Source organism: Peromyscus leucopus, chromosome 15, assembly GCF_004664715.2.
Source record: "Peromyscus leucopus breed LL Stock chromosome 15, UCI_PerLeu_2.1, whole genome shotgun sequence".
NCBI lineage: Eukaryota > Metazoa > Chordata > Mammalia > Rodentia > Cricetidae > Peromyscus > Peromyscus leucopus.
The window spans coordinates 29,195,876-29,223,380 of NC_051076.1; the positions used below are offsets into that span (position 1 = coordinate 29,195,876).

General features: G+C 42.9%; 1 protein-coding gene across 2 annotated transcripts; it reads left to right on the forward strand.

Annotated features, from left to right (window-relative positions):
* The first annotated feature begins 5,752 nt into the window (after positions 1-5,752).
* Hsd17b7 (hydroxysteroid 17-beta dehydrogenase 7) lies at positions 5,753-27,362 on the forward strand. 2 transcript variants are annotated; one of them, XM_037211284.1, is made up of 11 exons: positions 5,753-5,879; positions 7,561-7,764; positions 8,958-9,050; positions 10,174-10,288; positions 13,155-13,349; positions 15,853-15,957; positions 16,165-16,221; positions 20,127-20,225; positions 23,186-24,631; positions 25,617-25,693; positions 26,842-27,362. In XM_037211284.1, the coding sequence occupies exons 1-9, from the start codon at positions 5,845-5,847 to the stop codon at positions 23,285-23,287; spliced, it is 1,005 nt and encodes a 334-aa protein (XP_037067179.1). In that variant the 5' UTR covers positions 5,753-5,844; the 3' UTR covers positions 23,288-24,631; positions 25,617-25,693; positions 26,842-27,362. The 2 variants fall into 2 exon arrangements, with proteins under 2 accessions (XP_037067179.1, XP_028720180.1); XM_028864347.2 differs by lacking the exon at positions 25,617-25,693.
* The last annotated feature ends 143 nt before the right edge of the window (positions 27,363-27,505 follow it).

Genomic DNA, 27,505 nt, shown 5'->3' on the forward strand with positions numbered 1-27,505 from the left:
GAGGGTGAGTAAGAGAAGACATGGTGGGTGAGAGAGACTGTATTTATTAAAATGAAGTCAGGTACACGATAGGAAATGGAATGGATTTTTTTTTTTTGAGAGTTAAGGAAGGAATGCTGGTCTTCACAGATACAGAAACATGTAGCCACCAGGGAATGACTTTCTCATCTCAGGGGAAGTGGGTACAGGAGGCAGTTTGCTCTCCTGTTTGTTCTAGACCACATCCAGTGCTGGTGGCAAGCCAAAGTTGTCTGTGCACTGGACTTGGTGTTCTACGTGCTGTTTGGGTATGAAGATCTAGGAGTTGGGGAGCTTATGGTAGTTACTGAATCCACTTTCAATAATGCTAATCATTGCTGGAGTCAGAATGGCCACAGCAAACCTGGAAACAATGGGTGTAAGCTAGACAAGACTAAATCTCGTCTGATTTTTAAAAGGAGGGGTGTGTCATATTGGAAACATGTTTGTTTAGTCCCACCCAGGCATCCCCCAAGAAAACCAGAATGTGAGTGAGGCCATGTGTTTTAAGTAAAGAAGAGAAGGAGGGGAGTGTCTGGATGAAGGGAATGGGGGAAGATGTTCTGAGAGCATACACCAGTAGACAGAAGAGTGTCTGTTTTTATCCCAAAGTACAAAATGAAGAGCATTGCAAAACATTGGTTATTACAACTTTGTTCCTAAGTTGAATTCCTGGGCCTGGCATTTCGCATCATACTCCTCTTTTCTTTGTTTTGAAGACTATGTTCTTGGGTGCTGTGTGGGGTAAGCCCCTAATGTTTTGACAAGATGCAGATTTGACTCTGGGAAATCCTTTGAACTGAAGCTTCATATTCTAGAAACAGATGATTGTTATTGAACACTTTGTGAATTATTTGGCATCCTGAATTAAGGAAGGAAACTGGGTAGCTAGTAAGGACTTGATTTTTGAGCAGTTTTGAGCTCTGTTCTCTAAGGAGCTCAGTAGGCTGGCAGGAAAAGACTGGAGAGGGACAATTTAGTTGTCCTGTACTTTTCAGAAACTTTTTATTTTCAAATTATCTGAGACTTGAAAGAAGTTAGAAAAGAATCAGTGCAGAGTGGCCTTACCCTGGATCTGGTTTCCTCCCACTGGTAATATTTCAGTCTATTTTCATCTATCAAAACCATGGTCTACTTTGAGCCACTTTTACAACTGAAGTCTAGGCTTGCCTTGGATTTCACCAGTTTTCCTGCCTTGTACACATTTGCTCACTGGACATCACCTTTGTTGGTTTGTAACCTGGCCTTGGTGGCACCCAGCAGGAAAGACTCTATCTGGATATTATTCTACAAACATTGAAAAACCAGCAAATTGACAAACTCATTTACCAGTGAACAATATCCTACATATTTCCTGAATCCACTTTCAATTAATGCTCATCACTGGGGGACCCAGAATGGCCCTAGCCTTACATGCCAATCATGTGTAATGATTAGTTCCTTGGTTTGACACCACAAACAATCCAAGAACAACTTAAGAAGAGTAACGCTATAAAAGGCTTTTAGGCAGAAGGAAATTCTAAATAGAAGAATGGAACTTTTGTTGGTGACAAGAGGCCTTTAAGGTAAACCTATACTTTGGTCAAGAATTAAGTGGTACTGAATGGAAGCAGGGATAGTTTGTTCATAGAATATAACACAAATATAAACCCCTAATGTGAGAAGATAAAACATTCATTTCAGAGTACCAGAGAAGTTTCATTTTCTCAAATGTTCATCCTTAATTATGATAAAAGCTGCTAAATTAAATGCAAACACAACAGCTTCCTGGGGCAAAGTGGAAACTCTAGTTTCATGGATCATGACTTTGGGTTTTCTGTTGGACATCTTTAAGCTGCCCTGCTTAAGGGCTACATGATAATACCTGTCTTTGGCTTATGAAGTTCCTAGCACACAAGAGAATATTTTGTGAATCTTATGTTTTTAATGAATAAAGTATGGAAACAGTGTTATGTATCAATAGTATGAATTTTGGGAGAAGTGCTTTGTGAAAACATAGAGGGCTTTTTTCAATGAAAAAGAAAAAGGAAAAAAGTGTCCTACAAACAGTGGATACCCTTGTATCTTTGGGATGGTGAAACTGATTCAGACAGCCATGCATGGTCGTTCTAACAGGACACTAGATCAAAGGCAGAGAGCAGACTCTGGCCCCAAATCTAGCTCTTCTGAAACGAGCTATTCATTTAGTTTTTCCTACAGACACCTTGCCAGTACCTCTACAGGTCATATAGGAGAACAGATACAAGTTGCAGGGCTGAACTCCAATCACAACTGTATGTCAAGAAAACATTTGTCAAAGGAAAGCACAGGCAGTTGCTATCAGTGCAAATGTGTTTTCTTAAAAAGAGGCTTGGCATAACAGGGAAAACTGGGAGCATTCCTGCAGACACACTGAGGGTTTGTAATCTAACTATTCGCCTGAATCATTCTTTGCTGTTTAAGGATTCACCTGCTCTAGCTGTATGTCTGCTAACTGTTCCTGAGGACTGACTTCCTGCAGCAGTATGGTGGACTCTTCTATGTTGAAGCAACATCTGGGCTTTGTTCAACAGGCTGTGGTGGATATGCGCCTCGTTAAGGGCTAAACAATAAATGGATTTAATTTCTGCTTAAAACTATCATAGTCACTCTGAAATAGAATATATATAGAAATCCTCTGTATTAGAAAAAGGAATAGAACATGACGCCAATTGTATATTTTCTTTATTTATTCTCTGTAAGTCTGTTGGATGATAAGTTGTAAATAACAGTGATTAAAGAGTCATGCTGCTGATGGAGCCTTCTTTCTGTCTAAGCAGTAACAGTTCTGGTGGTCTCTGGTACCTTTCCTCCTTACACTGTGTGTGGAGTAGTGATGAGATATAGGGAAAGAGCTATAGGCGTGTGCAGTCTGGACAGTTTATTAGGGCCATCTGGTAAGGGGGCGGGGCATGTGAAAAGGCTTCGGTTTGAAATTAGCTGACAGCTAACGTGGCTATGTCTCTGACATATCCAAATAGAGCAGACACTGTGATTTCATATCTTCATACTATCGTGCCTGTCTGGGAACCTGAGTCCAGCGCTTCCATTGTCATCGGCAGAACCTTTATTGTCATTGCTACAGAGGTGTTTGTTTGCTTGCTTGCTTGTTTTTTTTGGAAGAGAAACCGCTGCTAAATCCAAACATGATCTGTCTCAGATAGCCGATCACACGAGCATAAACCAACAAAAATGTATACAGCTGGAATCCAGACTCAGTCTTCACAATAGAGATTAAAATGGAATGACTCCAAGCACACCTTACTTACATCAGCCTGCAGAACAGGTTTCGAGTACCATGAGCCCACTTCTTCCAGCACTTGTCACAGCAGATAAGAAGTGAATGGTTACAAATGCTCAAAGAATAAACAGAGTATTCATGATTGCTCTTTCTGTCTCTACAATGTCCAGGATTTCAGGACCCAAGGTCAGGAATTCATGTACCTGAGTGGTTGAATTTGGATGGAAGAAAAGGAAACAGGGGGATTGGAGATGTTCAGAGAGATATAATCTGCTGTCAACCCCTATTGCCAAGGCTTCAAGGCAGATATGAGTGGTAATTTGCATCCATCCATCCATAAACACACAGACAAGTTATTCATATATAATACATAGGTTGTTAATGAGGATGGAAATTATGTCCACTCAGTTTTCCATCAGCCACGTGTAGGGGCTTGGTTAAGTTGCAGAGAACAAGAAAACTAATTTCCATGTATAGTTATATATTTATTTCCCATTTGAAGAAGTAGCCACATGTCTGTAAATTGTTCTCTTCTGTAGTACTTGGATCCTACACAGGGTAACACGTGACTGTTTACCATCAATGAATTGGGTAAAATCCTGAGTTAGTTTTGGGCCAGATTGAATGCATTATTTCTAGGGAAGAGGGGTGAAAAATATGAATAAGAGAAGCCACACAGCCCCAACTAGCAGTTGTTCTTTAGTCCTGTATGCAAATTAAAGGCAGGCAACTCTGGGAAAGTTTATAAGGACCAAGAATGCTTTGTTATTGGAGCAAGAGACTTCACTCATCCTTGTCTACTGTACAATAAAAAGAACCAGAGATCAGTGTCAGAGCTTAGGATGGTGACACATTTATTATATGGGGCATGAATAATGACAGAGTTGCTACACCTACTATTCAACTCATCTACCAAAGCTTGTCAGTGATAGGTAGACTCACTGTGTACCACACTGTTCTGGTACCCAACAGAAGAAGCCCTTGAACAATGCAAACCCAAGAGGAGTTTGGAGTGATGAAAAAACAACCAACTCAGCTGTGGATTAAAATATATTCCAATTGTTTTGGGGTTGTGTCCTCCCTGCGACAACTTAGTTTTGAAATAAAACATTCTAGTCTAACAGTCCAGTCCATCCCTTGAAGGTCACAGGGCGTTGGATGCAGCAACTTCAGTAGAACAAAAGAAAAACTCCGAGATTTCCACACTGGGCTAGGATGGAAGTGATAAAAGGGAGAAGGAGAGATTTTCTCTGAAGTCTTCTGGGCATCATGTAATTCAAAGCTGTTCCTACACCGATTCTCATCTGAGATTGTGGTGAGGCTGAATCCCTAGCTAACACATCCAACCTGTCATTGTGATATGATGTTTTCATGGACAAAGTTCACGCTAAGAACTACACCATAGAGCTTTAAAAAAAATCGCAAAATAAACCTCGTAATATTTTAATTATGTTTACAGTTTTGTGTCACTTTCGTAGTTACCCTGGGGTGCAGTTTGGATACAGCTGCTTGGTTCTAGACTCTATGCTCACTGATTTCTTTGAAGAAATGGGTTTTCTTTGAGAGAGCCACATAGTTCTCTCTGCTCTCTTACATGTCAGAGGTGGTGGCACATGCCTTTAACCCCAGCACACACACACACACACACACACACACACACACACACACACACACACACACACACCCCTGTCTCCAAAAACAAAACAACCACAGCAAAAAGGATCCTTTGGGTTTAGAACCTCAAGATCAGGGAGAATTTTACTCCAAGGCTTTTAGAAAATACTGTTAAGATACCATCTTTGAAGAACTGATCAAAACTCCATGTTAACTTTCAGCAGTTAGTTGGTATCAATAATCAAAACATAAAGATCAAAACCCAGAAAAGATGATCTCCATCATTTAGGATCGCTGCTACCCATAGTCATCACAGCTCTGAAAGAGGTATGAAGTTTGTTCAGTTGTACTATGCATAAGTATTAGTACTTCTACTCAATGTTACTCGGGACTTTTAAGCATCTATAAAGAGCGAAAGCTGGAGAAAGGATTATAATAGCTGTACCAGGTACTTTTATAGGAAATGAACTTAATTAAAACTGGGAGTTGTCATTTATATGCATTTGCCCTTCCCTCCCTCCATGTTCCTTTCCTCAAAGATCTAGCTTTAGCGAAGGATGGGAAGTAACCTTGGACTTGGGATACTGCACCCCACCCTCTCCCAGCATCCCTCTGAAGCTTCTGGTTCTGCCCGCCCGCTCGCCTTACCCGGAACGAAGACCCCGCCCCACGGTGACACCGCCTGCAAACTGGGGGCGGGGACTGCCTGGATTGGCCAGGATCTCTGTGTCACGCGGCTCCGCCCCTCGGCCTATCTCACCCCACCCGGCCCCGGCGTGGAGAGAGGATGCCGTGCTGCAATTGGCTGGCCCTAGGCGGGGACGGATGACGCAGGAGAGGCGGGGCCCGGACGAGCCTTGATTGGTCGCGGTGCGCGAGGGCGCGGATCCTGGTCCCGTCTGTGAGCTGCTGTGGTCGCAGGTGCAGATTCACTCTGCTGCGAGCCGTGCACGATGCGGAAGGTGGCTTTGATCACCGGCGCAAGCAGGTGAGGCCTCCTACGGAACCCCGCAGGCTAAGTTCCAGGGTGCGGGGAAGCGCAGGTCGGTGACCCTGGACTCACTTCAGTGGGGATTCCGAAGAGACCCTCCCTGCCCTTCTTTGGCTCTCCCAAGAGGTGTGGTCATGCTCGCCTTTCTGGGTGCTCGGTTACTGGCGCTTTGAATTAAACATAAAGGAAAACTAGAATGGAAATGGAAAGGAAAAGAGCGCAAGTTACTGATCAGCCTGCCAGTGATGCTGAGCCTGTGCTCACTGGCAGGTTCATTCAGACTGCCATCGCGCCATCAGTGACCTAGTCTCTAGTAGTTACTGGAGCTGCCCACGGTTCACTTTAACCCCAAACACGCCGCGTGTCTTACACCCCGAGTGTTTAAATGTCAGCATCGGTGGACTTCAGGACAATGGGGAGATCTCATTCCTGCAGCACACTTCGCGTACCCTCCCCAGGAACATTCAGAACGATCAGTCGTTTCCTGTTAAGGCTTGTCCTAATGCAGTCACCACTTCATAGATATTCCAGGCTTGCTGGTTTGACCCTTGGACTACTTATTGCCTACTAGACTTCTTATTTGTCCACGAAGAATGTGCAGAGGATGAGACCGACCAACCTTTCCCCCAGCTGGTGACATTGATATTTTTGAGGAATTAATATTGATCTAACCATGGCCATATTAACTAAGCCAGTGTAGGAGGGGTCTCTCTTGGAGTTTTTGTTAGCATGCCCTCTCCTTTGGGTCAACTGGTTTTGGTGGTTGTTTTTTTTTTTTTTTTTTTTTTTTTTTTGTGGAAGGTGCATATAGAAGTCAGATCTGATCTTATGTTTCTTTAATATATATTGTGGTATGTGCAATTGTATATTTATACTAAAGGTCTGCTATTTTGAAGTGAGGATGAATAGGCCCAGATATTTTGGATCCTCCTGGAAGGGCCACCAGATTATGTGAGCTCCCAACTCACACTGGGGTTCTATTTGCTGGCAGTCTGGGTTCTGGGCAAATGACCCCATCTGCTGGGCACTTTCATACTGCTCTTTCTGACCTAGTGTCTCTATAGCCTCTGTGAACTATGCTTCACATCCCGGCTTCTCCGTCTCCCTCTCCATCTGATTTGTATTCCTTTCTGTCTACTTGCACTGAAGGCTTTTTCTTTCTCTTGGTTATTCTGCTGTACTTTAGTAGTTGATGAGGGTTTAACCTCCTGCCCTGCTGTTCTGCTTTCTCCTTGGGGTCAGGGGGTCGGTGCAAAAGCTCCTCTGTTCACTTATCAGGATTTACAGTTGTCCCAATAGCAACAATACCAGGAGGAGGTAGAACACTTGCCTTTGAGGGACCTAGACAGCACAAGAAAATGTGGACATAATAAACAGCTAATAAGATCCTCTTCACAGCATTTGCTGGGGATGTATTAAATCACAGCGTAACAGGTACCCCAAACCCTACAATCCTCTGTCATTGAACTATTTTAGAGGGGAGCAACTGGATGTGAGTCTAATCAAATGACTTATGGGGTTGGTTCCTTCCTTCACATAATGTTTGGTTATTTTCTGTCTGCCTGGGCTTCTCATGGGAGCTCATGTTGACACAGTCAGGTTTCTGAGCCAGAGAGAGATGCCTTGATTGAGGACCATTTCACTGAACTCATGCCCTGTGCCTGAATTGTCTTCTCAGTGGCATTGGGCTAGCCCTTTGCAAACGACTGCTGGCCGAAGATGATGAGCTCCACCTGTGTTTGGCATGCAGAAACCCGAGCAAAGCAAGAGCTGCTCGTGATACCCTGCTGGCCTCTCACCCCTCTGCCGAAGTCAGCATTGTGCAGATGGATGTCAGCAGCCTGCAGTCAGTGGTCCGGGGTGCAAAGGAAGTCAAGCAAAAGTACGTCTCCTTTGGACAGGTTGCTTTCTCCTGTGGTAGTGCAGGGTTACAGTTAATCCAATGAGAAAGGACAGGGGACTATGGGAAGGTAATGGGTGTACTGTAAATGAGCTGGGCTGAGGGAGTGACCTTAGAGCCCAGAGAGCCTGGAAATACCCTTTCAAGTTGGCAAATTCATTATTGTGTCTAGTACCAGGTCTTTCCCCACCTACAGTATTCTCTTTGGTTAGAACTCATAAGAAATACTGATGCTGTTTTTATCTTGATAGAGACACTATGGCAAGCCTTTCATCTTTGAATACACTAATTATATTGTTCGATTGAAGCCAGAGTTAAATTTCCACATTTTACTAAGCATTGCTTCTTCATGACTAGCAAAATAAGTTACTATTACTGAAGTTTGTAAATTAGATAATGGGATAATTAATCTGAGGTGCCACTGGCTTTACTTGCATGGTGAGTGGTGGTTATAGTGGAAACAATGTCATTATTTCAAATAGTCATTTTAATAATTGGAATCGTATGGTTATTCGATATTATGGTCAAGAAATGCTAGTGCATAATCCATATTGTCAACCACGTATGTATTTCAAGGTCCAGTTTTTGTGGATCTGTCCTGGGTTACATAGAGAACACAGTATGATGCCTAGGATTCTGGGAGATACTCTGAGCATGGATGTTGCCTGAGTATCATGGGAGCACGCCCTGCCTGCTCTGATCCTAGTTCCAAAGGGATGTATTTGTATTAAAGGCTTATGAAGTTTCAAAACTGAAAAGGCTCATTCAAGTCTGTATCCTCCATGACGTGTGTTCTGGATCAAGCCCACTGAGAATACCTAACCCCCACAGGGCATTTACAGTTTCAGGGGATGGCAGTGACCTTAAATCACCGGAGGAGGAGGAGGGTGGGTTTGATAGAGGGTTCTTCAGTGCCTGATTGGTGGGCCATAGTTGGATTCTCATATAGAGATTTAACTCGAAAGCCCATTGAAACCACCCAGAGCAAAGGTACTCATGGTGGCTAGAGGAACTGCTGAAAAAGAACTGTCTTAACCCTGGTGCTACATAGCCTGTGTGGCCATCTTAGTTGGTTCAGAAAGGGTTTTCTGTCCTTTGACCTTCTGTGTTCTAGTGGTGGAGTGCTGCTTTGTGTCACCTTTTCTAATGATGTCATTTTGGCATTTTGCTTGTAGGTTTCAAAGACTAGACTACTTGTATCTGAATGCTGGGATCATGCCTAATCCCCAGCTAAATATCAAAGCCTTTTTCTTTAGCATCTTTTCAAGGTAATTATCATGTTCCAGATCCTGTGAGTCATGACCCATTTGGGGGGGGGGGGCTCAAACGACCTTTTCACAGGGGCCGCATGTCAGATAACCTGCCTATCAGATATTTATATCACAGTTCATAACGTTAGCAAAATCACAGTTATGAAGTAGCAATGAAAATAACTTTATGGTTGGGGATGTCACCACAACATGAGGGACTGTATTAAAGAGTCGCAGCTTTAGGAAGGTTGAGAACCACTGGTCTAGATGAACTGATTGCAAGGAAGGCATTCATTTTGCTGCCGTGGTCTTTGCCTTTGGTGTGTCTGCTAAGTCAGGGAATGCTGAGGAGAATGAAGATATATAGATAGGAGGAGTTGGTACCGTGGTAGACATGTCAAGTACTCATCTTTGTGGAGAACATTGCATGTTGTCATGGTTTTTATAATGTTCTAACTCTGGAGTGTTCCATCTCATCAGATGGCTTGTCAGCTTTTGATGTGGCTAAATGGGCTGCTGGTGGAATTTGTCTAAATAAGGTGGCATTCTTAGCCAGCCTCCAGCACCTGTCAGGCTGCATGGGAAGATGCCTCGCTGTGTGTGTCAGCCACTCTGACCAGTACGCTGAGGGGATGCAGAGAACCAGGGTCTGCCTGAGAGAATCTCGATACACACGAATATAGTGGCTTTCAAAGCTGACCACAAACCAGAGTCAGAAATAAGTCTTGTTTGCAACCCAATGCATTTATTTCTCATAGAGATTTTTGATGTGGGCTGTGTATTCACTTCCTCTTTGCTTTTCTTCCATGAAAATAACATGCACAAATCCCACTACTAAGCTGATCTCATAGCAAGACACACTGTTAGTTTGTTTGATGCTCTTAGAATTCCTAGTGAAAAAGACAACCTGCTTAATTTTTTTTTCAGTACTTAAAAACACTTATGTGGGTGAAGACTTTTTCTCATTGGCATAGCTGTGATTGCCTAAGAGTAGTTGACATGTGTTCTGATGGGGTAGGGGGGACAGGAAAGCATGTTAAGTACACCCGTGAATTTGTGTGTGTGTGTGTGTGTGTGACATCTTTAGTATTTTCAGTTACAGGAACATTAAAAATCACACTATTGTCTTCTGCTATTTCAGAAATGTGGTTCATGTGTTCTCCACAGCGGAAGGACTGTTGACCCAGAATGACAAGGTCACTGCTGACGGGTTCCAGGAGGTGTTTGAAACCAATCTCTTTGGCCACTTTATCCTGGTAAAAAGGCTTGGGTCATACTAATTCCATACTTGTTACTGTGATCCTGAGGGCATGCATGGACGCACGGCTGTTTTGTGAAGCTCCTTAGTTTATGGTTAACATTAAATCTTTGAGTGTTTAAATCTGATTACTGGCCTCAGAATGGTGAATGGAGGAAGTGGATTACCAGACACCCAGTCACCTTTGGAAACAATGTACATACACAGCATAAAAAGAACATTAGTTCTATTCTAAGGAGTTCTACAACTTGGGCTTGGCTTCAGATGGCCTGGGATAGTGAGCATGCTGTCAGTAGACACAGATTTGACTTTTATCTTGGTTTCTTCTTAAGTGCCCATACTCGGAAGGACAGTTCTAGGCATTTATAGCGGATTCAGCATGAGATGTGTGACTTATCTAGTATGTTCTGTGATGTTGCCTCGGGCTCACTCTATGGGACAGCTTTCACAGTAATTGAGAAGTGAGGGCTCACACCTGTATCCCAATACGTAGGCTGAGGTAGGATCGCTGCAAATTGAGGCCATCTGGGGCTACAGTGTGAGCCCCTTTCTCAAAACAAGCAAGCAAACCAACAAATAAACAGACAGTATTAAAATAAAAGTGGTAATGATAGAGAATTCATTCAGTAATAATATTGATAGTCTTACATTTTGATGAATCTACTGTTTATAGAGTTAAATTGTTAGGAAAGCGAATGAGAACTGTGGTCATGGGGTGGTTATCTCAGGTGTCATAGTATGTCTTTATGTAAGGCAGACATGTCATTAGGGGTGTCCGAACCCACTTACCACATAAAATGATTCTACAGCTGTGATTGTACTGCTTTCTACTTCAGTTAGGTTTAGAAATCTGACCACAGTTCATGAAACACAAACTTGAATTCAGGGTTCATGTGTAATTGAACAAACAGATCCATCACTACTTTGATTAGCATATAAAAATAATGACCAGACAGTAATGGTCGTTATCAAGAGTGGGGATTCTTTTTGTGAGCTCCAGGTTGAGTGAGGTATTGTTGCTTAGGAGTGGATGACTGACTTGGTCTCATCTATGGGGACTTTTCCTGATTAAGTTTGACTTATTTGTCTGCTGCGGCATGGGGCACATCTGGAAGCTATGTTGGTAGATTTTTCTTTAATGAACTAATGTTTTCCAATAGTTGTAGATTTACAAAACCTTTGCAAAGATAATACAGAGAGTTCTTGTACATCCTGTATTCAGTTTCTTCTTTTATTAGCCTTCTGTATCAGTATGGTACATTTGTCAAAATACATGATACAGTACTGATATGTTATTAAGTAAAGTCTATACTAACTTAAGTTGCCAGTTTTCTGACGTCTCATTATCAGCTCTGGGATTCAATCCAGGGCACCACATTGCATTTAATAGTCAAGGCTGCTTAGGTTCTTTGTTGTGGGAATTTCACAGACTTGCCTTGTTTGTGATGACCCTGACAGCTCATGAGCTTGCTACCCAGGCTTCTCACAGACTGTCTCTCATTTAGATTTCTCTGATGTTTGTCTCAGGGTTTGACTGCAGAATGTTTTTGGCAAGACTGTATATATTAAGTGCCTTTCTTATCACCTCTTATCAGGAGTACATATTCCAAGGCAAGGCGTGTTTGGCACATGCTTGTAATCCCAGCACTTGGGAGACGGAGGCAGGGAGATTGAGAGTTCAGAGCCAGCCTGTGCTACGCAGTGCATAGTGAGAGCCTGGCTCAGAATGATGACGACAACAGTCTATGACCTTTCCAGGTTGACCTTGACCACCTGGCTTGAGGTGGCTTGTCAGGCTTCTCTACTGTGAAGTCACGCTTCCTTCTCCACACTGTAGTGTTCAGAAGAAAGTTACTGGCTGTAACCCACACTGAAGGAGTTGAACTTCAACTTCTTTTTTTTTTTTTTTTTTTTTTTTCGAGACAGGGTTTCTCTGTGTAGCTTTGCGCCTTTCCTGGGACTCACTTGGTAGCCCAGGGATCCGCCTGGCTCTGCCTCCCGAGTGCTGGGATTAAAGGCGTGCGCCACCACTGCCCGGCGAACTTCAACTTCTTAAAGATGGATTATCTATAGAAATTGTTTGGAATTTTTCTTTGAGGAAAATTTCTCTCTTCTATTTTTATTAAAATATTCAATTAATTTTGTATTCATGTAGACTCATGGTTATATATTTCCTGCATCAGAGTTCTTCATTTAAAAATGATATTTCTCAGCTGAGTGGTGGTGGTACATGCTTTTAATCCCAGCACTCAGGAGACAGAGGCAGGTGGATCTCTGTGAGTTTGTGAGTTTGAGGCCAGCCTGATCTATAGAGCAAGTTCCAGGATAGCCAGGGCTACGCAGAGAAACCCTGTCTCTGGGGAAAAAAAAAAATTTCTCTCTTTAGTTTCTGTAACATATACTACTTTTAAATATGTCATAGAATGGTGATTAGATGTATTTATATGATTATCCCTACAAGTTTTTTTTTTGTTTTTCTTCTTTCATTTTATTATGTAACCAAGATAAACTTATTATAAATGAAGATCTGGTGCTTGATGCTACTGAGATATGAATAGTTCTAGGCCCTCTCAGCTAAAAAACCAAGGAGATAAATGTGTGTTTACAAACTGACGGGTATATGCATATCTATACATGGATGTAGCCAATCCAACATGAGGAAATGCTGATGTCTCTAACCCGGATTCATTGCTGCCTGTAATCCTTTTAGCTTCTCCTCTTGCAACAAGAAACCCTTTTCTTGCCGCCATATCCCCATCCATTTACTGTTGAATTCCAGTCTACGTACACAATAGTTTACGCATTGTTAGCATATACCCCTTGGTGGATTGTGATGCTTTTTATTCTGTGTCTTCTTCCCTCAGATTCGGGAATTGGAACCTCTTCTCTGCCACACAGACAGCCCCTCTCAGCTCATCTGGACCTCCTCTCGCAATGCAAAGAAATCTAACTTCAGTCTTGAGGACATCCAGCACACCAAAGGCCAGGAACCCTACAGCTCTTCCAAATACGCCACCGACCTCCTGAACGTGGCTTTGAACAGGAATTTCAACCAGAAGGCAAGGCCTGTCTCAAGATACAGAAGCTAACCATTCAGAGTCGCGATTCCTAGAGCAAGGCTGGCTTCCGCTTACTTTCGTAACAGAAGCCTTAGGGGAGAGAGAAACAGCTCTGGTCCTTTCTAGGAATATGCAGTTTATTTACTGTTCTGCATTCTTCAGGAACTCAGACCTCTGCTGACAGAGCAGCCCCTGACTAAGTACTTCCGGTGCTCTATTCCTCCTGTGTGTGTCGTTTAGCGTCGTCCCCACTGCAGCTGGGTAGCTCTTACTATTCCAGTTTTCAGATGAGAACTCTCAGAGGTCACACGACTCGTGAATGGGCAGCGCTTACTGTGGCGTGCAGGGCTGGCTGACTTTTTCCCCTACCAAGCCTCATGCCTTTCAGCTTCTGTCATGCCAATGACTAAAAAGCAACCAGATGTTATAAACCTTCTGGAAGGTGATGATAAGACTCCATCGCTCTGTTTCTGTAAGGTTACAGACTGAGGAGTGTGTTTATATAAAGGGGAAACGAACCCTTATCAGTCATGCTGGCTCCTACTTGGCCATGGTCACCTGCAGGTCACTGCTGCTGTGTATTAACTGATTGCCCAGGTCCAAAATCCTAACAGGAATTCTTGTCTTTCCCATGGGCATTTCCTGGTTGTCATGACAGCCTGGAGTCAGTGTGTTGGTCCAGCTGTGAGTTCCCTTCTAACATTGTTTAAAACCTGCCGCAGCTGCTTCCAAGTCCTGTCGACACGCCCTTTTTAGAAGGCAGGGTCAAGCTAAAGTTGTTCCATGTTTCATAAAAAATTCTGTGATTTTATTTACATTTTAGTTGTCAAGTAAGGTGTGGGATTTTATCTTTTTTAAAAGAGAGTAAGATCGAGTAAGCTGATGCGGCTCTGTCTTAAAGTCTTCCAGAATTTGTTTTCAGCCCATGATTCTTCTTTCTCGGCATTCCCAAGAAAGAATTAGAAAGAAAGAAAGAATTACATTGTGGGATTCCATTTGAAGCCTTTCTAATGATATTTTCCATACTTTTGATTCTACTTTTTCAACAAATTAATCATTGTTTTAGTTTTTTTGGTGCTGGGGATGAAACCTGGGCCCTTGCGCGTGGTGCCATACCATGTGAGCTATGACCTCAGCTCTCCAGTTATGGGTTTCTGTCTTCTCTCTCTGTCTCCCTGTCCTTCTTCAGCATCTTGTGTATCCCAGGCTGGCCTCAAACTTGGTGTACAGCTGGTGATGGTGCACACCACCACACCCGATTTTACACACGCTAGGCAAACACTCCATCAGCTGAGCCGCAACCCCAGAGCAGCCTAGCTCCTGGGTTTGAGACAGGGTGTCACTGTGTAACTTTGACTGGCCTTGGGCTGTTAGGTAGTTTAGGTGAAACTCAAATCCAAACTTCTGCTTCCTTCCAAGGGCTAGGATTACAGGAGTGAGCTACTCTGTATGGCCATTTCCTACTTTTTATTTAAAAGGAAAAAAAGAGTAAGAGAGCAAAAGTAGCAAGAATGAGTTAGAATGGCCACTCTAACAGCAATAAAGAATGTAGCAAAGTTAATTCCAGAGCTGTAGGGCTTACTGTGGTTGGCAGAGGGTGATTCTTATTACCACAGTCTTTGTGTTAATTGAGGCTTTCTTTATAGAGCCATATATGTTGGCATATATATCTATATATGTGTGTGTGTGTGTGTGTGTGTGTGTATATAAATGCCAACACACACACACACACACACACACACACACACACACGATAGGTCCTTACACAGTGACCAGTCCTTCATTAAGGACCTGGCTAAAGATTTTGAGTTGAAGATCTTTGTTCCTCCTGATGCCGAGAGTGTCCAGCTCAGCCATGTTCCTCTAGGTCAGGGGTTCTCAACCTTTCTAACGCTGCGACCCCCGCGACCCTTCAATACAATTCCTCATGTCATGGTGACCCCCCACCATAACATTATTTTCATTGCTACTTCATAACTGTGATTTTGCTACTGTTATGAATCATAATATAAATATTTTTGGAGATAAAGGTTTGCCATGAGGTTGCAACCCACAGATTGAGAACCTCTGCTGTAGAGATACAGCGTATATTTTAAATTAGCCACTGTATTTAATGAATCAGAAGCTAATTGAAGATAAGAATTAAACTCAGTAGGCCTATTATATACTTATTGGTATTGATGAGTTGATCTTTAATTAAACCAATAATAGAAAATCTTGGTAATCAGGCCCCATTTTCCTTTCCCATCATCAAGACTGGCTATTCTTTAAACTATACATTGCTTGAGAATAGACTTGACCTTGCTAACTTTTGCTCCTGATCCTCGTAAGTGATTTTAGACTTAAATGATCCTACTAAGTGACAAGGACAGCTGCAGTGGAGACTTGCCATTTCCTGGTTTTCCCGGCTCATGTGTGTGTGTCTTTTATTACCGAGCGTCCCTGAACCGAGTCACTATGCATCAAATTAAAATATTAGTGTGACTCTCCTCTGTGCCCCCAGGGTCTGTATTCCAGTGTGGTGTGCCCAGGGGTGGTAATGACCAACTTGACGTACGGAATTCTGCCTCCCTTTGTGTGGACATTGCTCCTGCCGCTGATGTGGCTGGTAAGTAGTAAACACTTACTGTTTTTTAAATTCAGAGTTATGAAATATGAAGAATTCAACTCTTAAGTGGCAGACTTCCATTTGACTTGTTTTTGATAATGCTGTAATCATAAATGCAAATTTTCTTTCTTAAATTTAAGTGAAATAATTTACTTTTTGCTACTGCTCTCAACAGTCGCCTAATACCTGTTGTTTTCCCTTGGTCAGATTCGCTTTTTTGCAAATGCTTTCACTTTGACGCCGTACAATGGAGCCGAAGCACTGGTACGTATGTTACTGGAGTTTCATAGCCTATAAAACGGCTTAGTGATGCAAGGGGTAAGTTCACTGATGCCAGTGAGCAGTGTCAGGGTCAAAGGCTGTAGGGCAGTGGTTCTCAACTTCTGAGTTGCGACCCCTTTGGTATCTAATGACCCTTTCACAGGGGTTATGTGTCAGAGATCCTGCATAGCAGATATTTACTTTACAATTTATAACAGTAGCAAAATTTCAGTTATGAAGTAGCAACAAAATAATTTTATGGTTGGGGCACACCACAGCATGAGGAACTGTATTAAAGGCTCGCAGTGTTAGGAAGGTTGAGAACCATTGCTATATGGAACAAGCTCTGGACAAGCAAGTTCCATTTTGGACTAAGGTAGGTATCATCTTACAAACAAGATATCAGAAGTTTGACATTTAGCATCTGCTGGGATGTTGGGTAGCATGACTGTCATACTTCCATAGAAGCAAGATGCACCAGGAGATGCAGGAGAGGTGGCAGGACACTGTAGAGTCAGTTAAAGCAAGGCGGTGACAGTGAATGATTTCCCATGGAGAGGTGGGTCTTGTGGGACAAACAGGGCAATAAGCCCTATTGTCTTATGTAAACATTTTTCTTCCTGGAGCCGGGGAGGTGGCTCTGTGGTTACGAACACTTGTTCTTGTAGATGACCCAGTTTGATTCTCCAGCTTCAGGAGATCCAACACCCTTTTCTGACCTCCACAGGCACCTGGTATGCACATGGTGCAGACATACTTGCACAAAACACTTATATACATAAAATAAATGTAAAGAAAAAAAGGTAAAGATTCTCCTCCCTTGGAACTAGAGAACTTACTAGGAAAATGGGATTTTCTTGAGTGATGTCTGATGGTTGGCTGTGTATGTTTCCTTATCCATGGCAGGCATTACTGATGAGCTACCTTTCTATTTTCTTCTGTACACTAGTAATGCCTTTCCTCAGAGCCCCAGAGCTCCGTAGACCTCTACTTATGGGTCAGAATTCTCGTCCAAGAAGAGACTTGCCATCTGTTCTTCATGCCAGCTGGTTGGAATTCTGTTGTCTTAGTTCGGAAGGGTGGTACTCAAGCCACTTAGGGCTTTTATCCTAGAAACCTGAGGGCTAGTACTGTGCTGTCCAGGCTTGACCACTTCTTAAATCTTGACCAAATTGAGTTTGAGGGAAACATGAAGGGAATGATAAGCATTAAAGAATCAAATGCTTTTCTGTGTAGACACAAATTGATTGTGAAGACAAGTGCTTTTAGATTGTATTGGTATAGTTCCTAAGATATAAGAAGTGTTAATGTGTAGTCATTTAGGGATTTCTCATTCTGCACATGTATGGTGTGGAAAGTCTTGTCTTGGGTTCATATATATATATATATATATATATATATATATATATATATATATTGAGCATCAATGGTGGGATATGTTTAGAAGAGAAAAATCCTCTGTTACTAAGTAGCTTAGAGTTATGTTTAGAAAAGTAATGAATTCATAAGGTAGGCAAGAAAACAGGACATCCTTTTATTGAGTAGGGAATGTTGGGACCCATTGGGGCTGCCGTAGTTAGAGCTGACTTTGACTAGAGTGGAACTAGATCTAGGCTCTGAGGGACCAGGCGATTCGGATAGGTTGAGCGCCATGATCCTCTTGTCACAGTTCAAAAACTTCATTGTGAAGGCCTGGGGAAACAGCTCAGTGGTTAATACTACTTGCTGCTCTAGTTGAGGACCCCAGTTCAGTTCCCAGCACCCATATGGCAGCTCACAACTATCTGTAGCTCCACTTCCAAGGGTTCTTTCTAATGCCTCTTCAGGCATGTACATACATGCAGGAAAAACACCCAGAGACTACAAATAAACATTAAACAAAATCTATGATGATTTTGCTATAATTTTCTAAAATGTAGAAGAGTAGAAGGGGATCACCTCAAACGTCACCCACTGATGTTGCTAAGGGTGGGTGGGATGGTAGCACATCGTGTGAGCACTTAGGATCTCTTTCAGTCTCTGTAAGTTTTGCCTCCTCAGGAGGGGAGTGTGCTATTGAGCTAAGGCACAGGCCAAACATGAGGCTGCCACAATTATAGTTACCATTCAGATCCAAATTCTCCAGTTCCTGGCTTGGAACCCTTGAGCATGTTTCTCACCCATATAGACCTTTATTTTATATACAATAAGATCCGAGCAGTCAATGGAAGCAGGGGCACTGCAGAGGACTCATGCTAGTTCAGATTTTTTTGTTTTGTTTTGTTTTTGGAGACAGGGTTTCTCTGTGTAGCCTTGCACCTTTTCTGGAACTCGTTTTGGAGACCAGGCTGGCCTCGAACTCACAGAGATCCGCTGCCTGCCTCTGTCTCCTGAGTGCTGGGATTAAAGGCATACGCCACCACCTCCTGGCGCTATTTCAGATTTTAAAAGAAGATTTTAATCATCAACAAATACAATCTGATGTTTCAATGGGGCAGAATAGAAAGTTTAGAAATTGACCCATAAACATACAGAGATTTAGTGTATAATAATGACCAGAGCTAGAGGGAAAAGATGGGCTTTTTCAGCAAGGTTGTAGCCAAAAGGGAGTTTATGATCTTTATTTCATGCCATCCACCAAAGTAATATTCTAGATAGTTGAAGAGGTTTAGATGTCAAAATTAAAATATAAAATTCTTAGTACAAAATATGGGGAATTTATGTGATATTTCAGAAGGCTTATCTAAATGTGGAAACTCTTAAAAGAATGGAAATTAAAATAAAGTTAACATGATCCCAGAGTCCACTATAAAGAAAGTACGAGGTTGAATACAAACATCTGTCTTAGACAAAGGTAAATATTTTCTTAGTTAATCAAGAATCCCAGTGAAGGGAAGGCAGCCCTTATTGGAATCATGGGCAAAAGACAGACACACAGATTCTGAAAGTTTTCAGTCATGTGAAAAGATGCTTGTTCACATTGATGCTAAGAGAAGTGTATATTAAATATATAATTCCGAGCTCAGCTCAGATTAGCAAAAGAGTAGGACATTTGCTACAGGACTGTGGTGGCTGATGATAAGGGCATGAGAACGCTGCATCACAGTTCTGTGAAGACTCACGGCAAGGTGAGTCAGATCGTAAGGCACGCACGCCCCTTCACCAAGAACTTGCATTTGTGGCATTACTTTTATAGATGTACTCAACATCCATCGTGGTTTAGTTTGTATTCATAAAGACTGCAGTCTGCTGCATATGTCTTTCAATTAAAAGCTGAACATATAAATTACAGCCCGTGCCCAAGATAGGGTTCTGTACTTTAAAGGAAATGAAACAGCGCAGTGTGCACAGATTGGAAAGTTTGGGATGGTCAAGTGAAAACTTCTGGGTGTCATGCTTCCGTTTAAGAGAGAAAGATAGGTGTTTCTAAACGAAGAGATATTTCTTTGCATGCCCACACATGGAAGAAGAGTGGGTTACTCCCAGAGACGTAAGCTACGTTGTTGCAAAATTGGAAAGGGACGAAGACCTCCTTTTTTATACTGTGTACATCTTTTGGACTTATGCATCTTCTCACTGGTAAACTATCCCAGCGAGCTGTGCTTTGTTGTGGTGTGTGCCAAGAATGATACTTTCTTAATAAGCCAGTGTCAGAGACATGAATTTATGTGGGAATTGAGGGAGAGGACGACAGGCAGAGTGAGGGGCGTTTTGTTCTTTGCTTAGACTCTCTCTCACAGTCTGCTGTGGAGCAGGCTGCCTTCTATTCTCCCTTCAGAAGATGACAACAGTTTCCAAAGATAATGAGACTAGCTGGTGCTTTCTGAGCTAAATCTTGTGATCCCGTGGGGGAGCTCTGTAAAGTACCGACGGCAGATCTCCCCTGCTTGGGGCAGGAGCATTCTCCCTGACATGCTTTTCCTTCCCAGGTGTGGCTTTTTCACCAAAAACCCGAGTCTCTCAATCCTCTGACCAAATACCTGAGCTTCACCACGGGCTTCGGGACTAATTACGTCAAGGGCCAAAAGGTAAGTCTGTTTATGTTGTCCCATTCTGATGCTCTGGGCCTGTGATGCTGACCAATCAGCCCCCACCTTCTGTGCCTGAGTCTTCACTCTGGCATGGTCATGGTCTGTTTTATTGCTTTCTGCTTCCTCCTGCCTCAGAGCTTTGGCTATCTTCTTCCAGCTAAGCCGTTCTTACCTGTGTTCCTGTTGATGTCCGTTCATCCTTCTGGTCTCACATTCTCAACCTTCTGTCTCTTTAGACCAGGTCCTGTGTCCTGTTGTGGGATTTCTCATACCTGTTCTGTGTAGCACTCACCCTCAGCTGCCCCTGTCAGCATAGAAGCTTTTTGTGAGGGGTTGTACCTGCTTCCCTAGTGTGCTGACTCACGTGGAGACTTAATAAACACATCGTGAGTTGTGTGGAACATAGAGCATCTTTCAATGCTACGTTAACATTTCTTGGAATGTGCATTCTGTTTCAGATTATTATAAGCTTTGTCAGACAGATGTTTTGAAGAGGCCAGGGGTAGAATAGGGAAAATCAAATTGGTATTTCGTCTTCTGGAGTCGAACCCTAAGAGAAATCATATAAAACTGCACGGCAGGGGAGTGAGAACATTTACTTGGGACTATAAGAACATGCTGTCGCTTTGTCACAGGCCAAGGGTATTGTAGTCTCCTGCTTTTCTCTGCCCCATTACTGAGGATGCATTGGTATAAAATACAACTGATTTGAAGCAAGTAGGTGACCTCTGTCAGCTTGGCAGTAGCCTGAGTCCAGTGACAGCCAGCCTTGTGGGTTGCTGCCCATGTCACCTGCTAGTAAAAAGCAGCCTTTCATGTCCATGTTGTGTTGGACACTAGTGACTTGAGAACATTTTCAAGAAGTGGTCCCTCAGGCAGGTAGGGTTGAACGACCCTTCCTGTTGTCTTCCCATGCTGGGTTCCCCACAGTGTGTTAGCCCAGGAATGGCTTTGAGATGTTGAAACAGTTAAGCGATACAGAGGTGACATGGTTGATCTTGGGGATTGCAGATTTTTTTTTTTTTTTACTGCATGCATTACTTATTTGTTGTTTTGTTTTGTTTTAAGACAGGGTCTCACCATGTAACTCTGGCTGGCCTGGAACCCTGTCTTAGTTAGGGTTTCTGTTCTGAGATAAAGCACTGTGACAAAGCGACTTGAGGAGGAAGGGGCTTGTCTAAGCCCCCTACACTTGCACGTCACAGTCCGTCATTGAGAGAGGCCAGGGCAGGAGCCTGGAGTCAGGCACCGAAGCACAGGCCGGGGAGGAACGCTGCTTACCTGCTCGCTCCCTCCCCACGGCTCGCTCCCTCCCCACGGCTCGCTCCCTCCCCACGGCTCGCTCCCTCCCCACGGCTCGCTCCCTCCCCACGGCTCGCTCCCTCCCCACGGCTCCCTCCCTCCCCACGGCTCGCTCCCTCCCCACGGCTCGCTCCCTCCCCACGGCTCGCTCCCTCCCCATGGCTTGCTCCCTTTGCTTTCTGAAGATAGCACGCAGGACCATCATCCCAGGGATGGCACTGCCCACAGTGAGCGGGGCTTCTCCCACATCGCTCAGTGACCAAAAAAATGTACCACAGGCTTGCTCACAGGCCAGTCTCGTGGGATTATTTTCCTTAATTGAGGTTCCCCCTTCCAAAATGACTGTAGCTTGTGTCAAGATGATACAGCATTAGCCAGCGCAAACTGCCTGTTTCACCAGGCTGGCCTGCCGAGGTGGATCACAGGGATCGGCCTGCCTCTGCCTTCTGAGTTCTGAGACTGAAGATAAACACCACCATGCTCCATGCTCTGAGTTTTTGTTCTTGTTTTTTAAACTCAAATTTGGGTTAATTCACAGTCCTTACCATCTAAAACATACATTTTGGGAAACTCTGTTGCAATTAATAATAAGCTCACGTTAGGGCTTTCAGGGTTTATTTAAATTTGCTATCTTATAACCTTACAGGGAGTGATTTACTTTACCAAGGGGATACAATGTTTAATTTTACAAACCCAGGTATTTCATATAATTTTTCTAAGAAATGCATCGAAGAAACTATTTTCGCCTTTGGTTCATTTGGGGGAAACCCACTTCCCCTCTGTTAAGGATGGGGAAGTAGTGGCTGCTGATGGATCTTGGGAGAGGGGGAGTCGTTGTCTTCTGCTGTGTGTGTTCATTGGTGAGCGCTCCGTTCTGCAGTGGACCTCCTCAGCACCTGGTTAGAGCCAGTGTGCCACAACACAAAGACAGAACGGTAGGAAGCAGGAAGACTGAGCAGTGGGGGTGAGGGGGATAAGACAGGAAGAGAGGGTGGGGATGAATGTAATAAGAATGCAGAATCGTCAAGGACTAAATTTAATTTAAGAAACAAAGGCGAGATTGAACAGGAGAGATCTGTAACATTTCTAATTTCAAAACACAGAACTAACAGAACTCAATAAGGTAAATGTTAGGTCCAAAATGTTAAAAAATATCCTTAATCATTAGCCTTTCAGTTGTAAGAAGATTCTAGTTTGCTGACTTGGAAAAAAGAGAGCCTGACTGTAGGAGCCGAAAGGTGGTTCTTATTATCAGTTTAAAGTAAGATTTTCTGCAGGAAGAAAAGAATGCAAAATAACAGTGACTTAAGACAGAACCTCCTATTTCTCGCACACAGAAGCCCTTTGGGTGGGGGTGAGCATCTGTAGAAACTCGGACTCTTAATTTCCTTCTCCTCTCTTCCTTTAGAAGTTGGTTGGGTACTAGGAGACTCGCATTTCATATCTTTACAAGCAATGGGAGGTTTGGCGGGTGCTGAGTTTACATGAGCATTTATGTCCTCAGGTTCTCTAGTGTTTCCAGCTGTCCCCGAACGGCCCTCTCTGCCCCCTCCTAGCTTCCGGTTCTCTTACACACATGGACGCCCTCACTTTGCTTTCACGCAGTTGGTTTTAATTTTCTTTTGCAGACATCTCTCTTTGTGCTTGTTTTCCAGATGGACATAGACGAAGACACAGCTGAAAAATTTTATCAAACCTTGCTGGACCTGGAAAAACGCGTTAGGATCACCATTGAAAAATCCGATCACCCCAGCTGATGGCGACATTCTCCAGAGCATCCCGTACCTTCTGTACATCCCAGCCGGGGCACGTGGCTTTCCATTGTGCTGGGTGATATGCTTTTGTAGTAAACCACAAGCCCTGATGATCTCTGCTCCCATCTTTCAGAATGATCCCCAAGACTCCGTGTGTGCACGTGTGCAGGCATGTACACACATGTAGAAGGGATTGGCAAAGTAGAGGAACCAAGTCAATACCCTCCAGAGTAGTGTCCTTTGGGAATTGCTAGGGGCTTTCTGCAGAGCACCTGCATCCACTGTTCCACTGGCCACTGGGAGGCCAGTAGATCATTCTGGAGTGACTGGGACACAGGTACAGCCTGAGCCTCCTTTTAGTCCCAGCAAGGAGGTGCAAGGCCACTGAGTAGTCATTCCAGCTCCTTGTCTTTTCTCTGTGAGCATTTTCCTACTGTCTTTATTCACTTCTCCACGTGCTGCTTCCCGATAATCTTACCAGATTGTCTCTCTGAGCGGTCCCCACGTGACTGCACGCAGTGAATCTCAGGAACAAAGTGTGAGTATGTTTGGACCACGTGCGTTATTTCTTCTCTGTAAAAACATTCTGTTTTTATCAGGTAGTGGAGCCAACAGCCTGGTCTTTATTAGCGTCTGCAGATGTATTCATGAACATCTTCATGACCATATTTCACTGGAACTGAAAGTATAGCAGAAAATTATTTATTCGTGTTTCAAAAAAGTGTAAAAAAACAAACAAACTGAGAAACTACTAAGCTGTCTGCTGGCATCTGGTACACAATGGAATAGGAGGAAATTGTTCATTTTTATGTGTCAGGTGATGAGTTTTTTCAAACCTTTTCTCTATAAAACTTCAAGAGCCACACCTGAGCATCCTTTGGTATGAATCAACATGCTAAAGATGGCTAAATATTTTTTTTATCATAAATAAAGCCATCCTATCACTTGGGATATAATAAAGTCAGTAAAATTTTGAATAAAAATCCAAAAGATGATACATAAATATAATTTCCCTACAGCTTGTGCTATGAAAATTTTCTGATTAGAGTTTCCCTCCTCTTGCTGACCAAGATGTTTTTGTAAAGATACCAGGTGAGAGTGAGTCTGTACCCCACACAACTCCCCGCATCCTTGGGTAACGAGGGTGGAGCTTAGCATGGGGCTGTCCTTTCTTCATTCTGTATCTCCTCAGAACCCCCATTTGGAAAAGGCTTCTTCTCCGTGGTGAACTCAACATTTCTCATGTGTAAACCGAAACCTCTTTGCCCTTTTGCTCATGGGTCTGCAGTGAAGAGGGGACCGACGATCTGTGTGGACCGTGAACATCCCTCATTTTGGTAGAGAACGGTGAGGTTCATTAGAGATCAGGAACGCAGAAGGCCGAGGTTCAGATACTGCCATGTAAGGCATGGCTGACCACGGCCCTTTTGACAGGTAGTTGGTTTTGTTTGCTGTGCATTTCCAGGAGACAGCATGGAGCACTGCAGGGTGGAATGGGGGAGTTATGGGCCCTAGGTCTGGGTAGTCATAATCTAGACTGTTCTTGAGAGAGTGTAATAGTGTGGGGTTTGGTTATTTGTGAGTCTGGAAAAACATGTCATTTTCCGGGGTTGCCAACTTTGGAGCATCAAGTTATTCTTGGAATTTCTTTTAACTGGCTGCACTAGTATTTCCCCCTATTTTATTCTTTTTTTTTTTTTTTTTTTTTTTTTTTTTTTTTTGTTTGTTTGTTTGTTTTTCGAGACAGGGTTTCTCTGTGTAGCTTTGCGCCTTTCCTGGAACTCACTCTGTAGCCCAGGCTGGCCTCGAACTCACAGAGATCCACCTGGCTCTGCCTCCCAAGTGCTGGGATTAAAGGCATGCACCACCACCGCCCGGCTCTATTTTATTCTTGATGCTGATATCTTTTCATCGTCAGCCATGCAGGGGTTTTTCCATTTGCTGGGGTTTTCAGAGAGCCATGTTTCCGCCTCACTGATTTTTTTTTCCTTCCCAGTTGCTTATATATTTTCCATAGAGATTTTAGCTCTGCATGTTTTAATTATCTTCTTTCTGCTTTCATTGGGTTAAAATAAACCATTTTTCCCATTTCTTGACATAAAAACTTAGGTTACTTATTTAGAAATTCTTCTTCCTGGCTGGTGTAAGCATTTAATTATAAGCATTTAATGACATAAACGTCCCTCGCAGCCCGGTCTAACCACATCCCATGTTTGCTGACTCCTGCCTTGTTGTTATTTTCATCCTTTTAGCCCTAGATTACTTTATTAATTTCTGTTGAGGTTTCCTTTTATGAATTATTAAAAGTGTTATTTAATGTTCATATTTTTAGAGATTTCAAAGGTTGGAACTTGACTGGGGAGATGGCTCAGTGGTTGAGAGTACTGGCTGCTCTTCCTGAGGACCCAGGTTCGATCCCTGCACCACACAGTGGCTCACAAACATAGAACTCCAGTTCTGGTAGATCCAGTGCCCTCTTCTGGCCTCCATGTATACCAGACATGCATGTGACACATAGGCATACATGCAGACAAAGCACCTATACACATAAAAATAATAATTCTTTTAAAAACTGGTACTGGCTTCCAGGTGTAGTCTGTTGGGATTTTCTAGCTTCATGCTGGTATAGTCGCATACATGGAGTCCTCTTTCTGTATCAAATTGTTTGAGTTGTCGTTATGGTCCAGGACCTGGTCTACCTGGAGTGTTCTGTGGACTTTCCTTCACACCATGCCTGCTCACATCTCCTCTTTAGAACACTGGAGCTTGCTCTCTTTGTACAGAGTTCATGGTTGCTTTCCTGGCAGGTGTTGTGTGGGAGGGCCACCCCGCTCTGTTGAAAACAGTGTTTCTCATCTTTACATCAGCTTTTGTTTCTGTTACAATTTTACTCTTCTAGTTCTTTCCTGTGTTCAGTCAGTTTTGCTTGTTCTGTGTCCAGTTCTGGTTTTAGTTTCAAAATTTTGATTCATTTTATTCTTAATATATTTATTTATTTTGCATGCTTGGGTGTATTGTGTTCAGGGCTGTGGAGTTTATCTTCTCTCTTGTGGTTGATTCCATGGGCAGGAATGCTGCATATAGTAGTTGTCAACAGAAGCTTTTATTTATTCATTTTTATTTTGTTCTCTTCACTCCTCAGTGAGGTCTTTGATAGTTAGTTGACTCTAAAATTTCATCATATCCCTCAAGTTTTACCATCCTTATCAATCTTTTGAAAAACAAAACAAAACATTTAATTGAGGGCTAAAAAGATGGCTCATCACTTAAGAGCTCTGACTGCTCTTCCAGAGGACCCAGGTTCACTTGCCAGCACCCACATGGTGGCTCACAATCTTCTTCTCAAGTTCCAGGGGACCTGGTGTTCTCTTTTGGCCTCTGTGGGCACCAGACACACAAGTGGTGCACAGGATACGTGCAGGCAAAACATAATAAAAATAAAAATCAATCTTAAAGAATCAAAAACCAAAAAACATTAATTTGGGGGAAAAGAGTAAAGTTGTGATAAAGCTCAAATCTGTGCATGTCACCAAATGCTGTTCTTCTTACCCTGAAAGCCTCCTGATAGACATCTAGAAGCAGGCTACTGCCGGAGTTCCTTTTCCTGCTCCTCTCCAAGCTAGCCTGGATGGAGTGCAGCCTCCCATCTGACCTGTAGGATCCCAGCCACTTTGGAGGCCTCCGCTCTGAGGGACATAGACCAGCGTTGAATTACTTTTGTTTTCCTTGTGTTGGTAGAGGGTGCAGTAGAAATGACCTACTTTTGTGTCAAGCTGTGTGTTTATGAATCTTACCATTTCTTGGTTGATTTCCAACCTTTAATTATAAGAGATATTATCCATGTAATAAAAAAAGAAGCTATTGCCTAAAAATCATGTATTTATCTAAAATTTGTACTTGTTTCTCTTGTTTATTATCCTTTGACATACCAAAGGATCAACTCCAAGAGCTGTTGTTGTTACTCATTGTATTTCTAGCACTCAATCAATGGCTGACATTTACTAGGCTCTTGATAAATATGTGAACAGTTGTTTGAACAAGTATTTATTTGAATAAAAGTATCATGCTAAAACCAAAAGGTTTTAGGCTTAGTTGACTTTTATTATGCCAAAATTTTAAAAAGCTATAATTTATCTTAATTTGGAATAATATTTAGAATACCAAGTTAGAGTTTACTGAGGCTCTGTTATTATTTTCTAATCTTAGAACATTATGTTATAC

What these genes read in the sequence shown, in the direction of transcription:
- Hsd17b7 (XM_037211284.1), top strand. Translation starts at nt 5,845, where the DNA reads ATGCGGAAGGTGGCTTTGATCACCGGCGCAAGCAG. An exon ending in TTGATCACCGGCGCAAGCAG is followed by an intron (nt 5,880 to 7,560) that starts GTGAGGCCTCCT and finishes TTGTCTTCTCAG; the next exon opens with TGGCATTGGGCTAGCCCTTT. An exon ending in GCAAAGGAAGTCAAGCAAAA is followed by an intron (nt 7,765 to 8,957) that starts GTACGTCTCCTT and finishes TTTTGCTTGTAG; the next exon opens with GTTTCAAAGACTAGACTACT.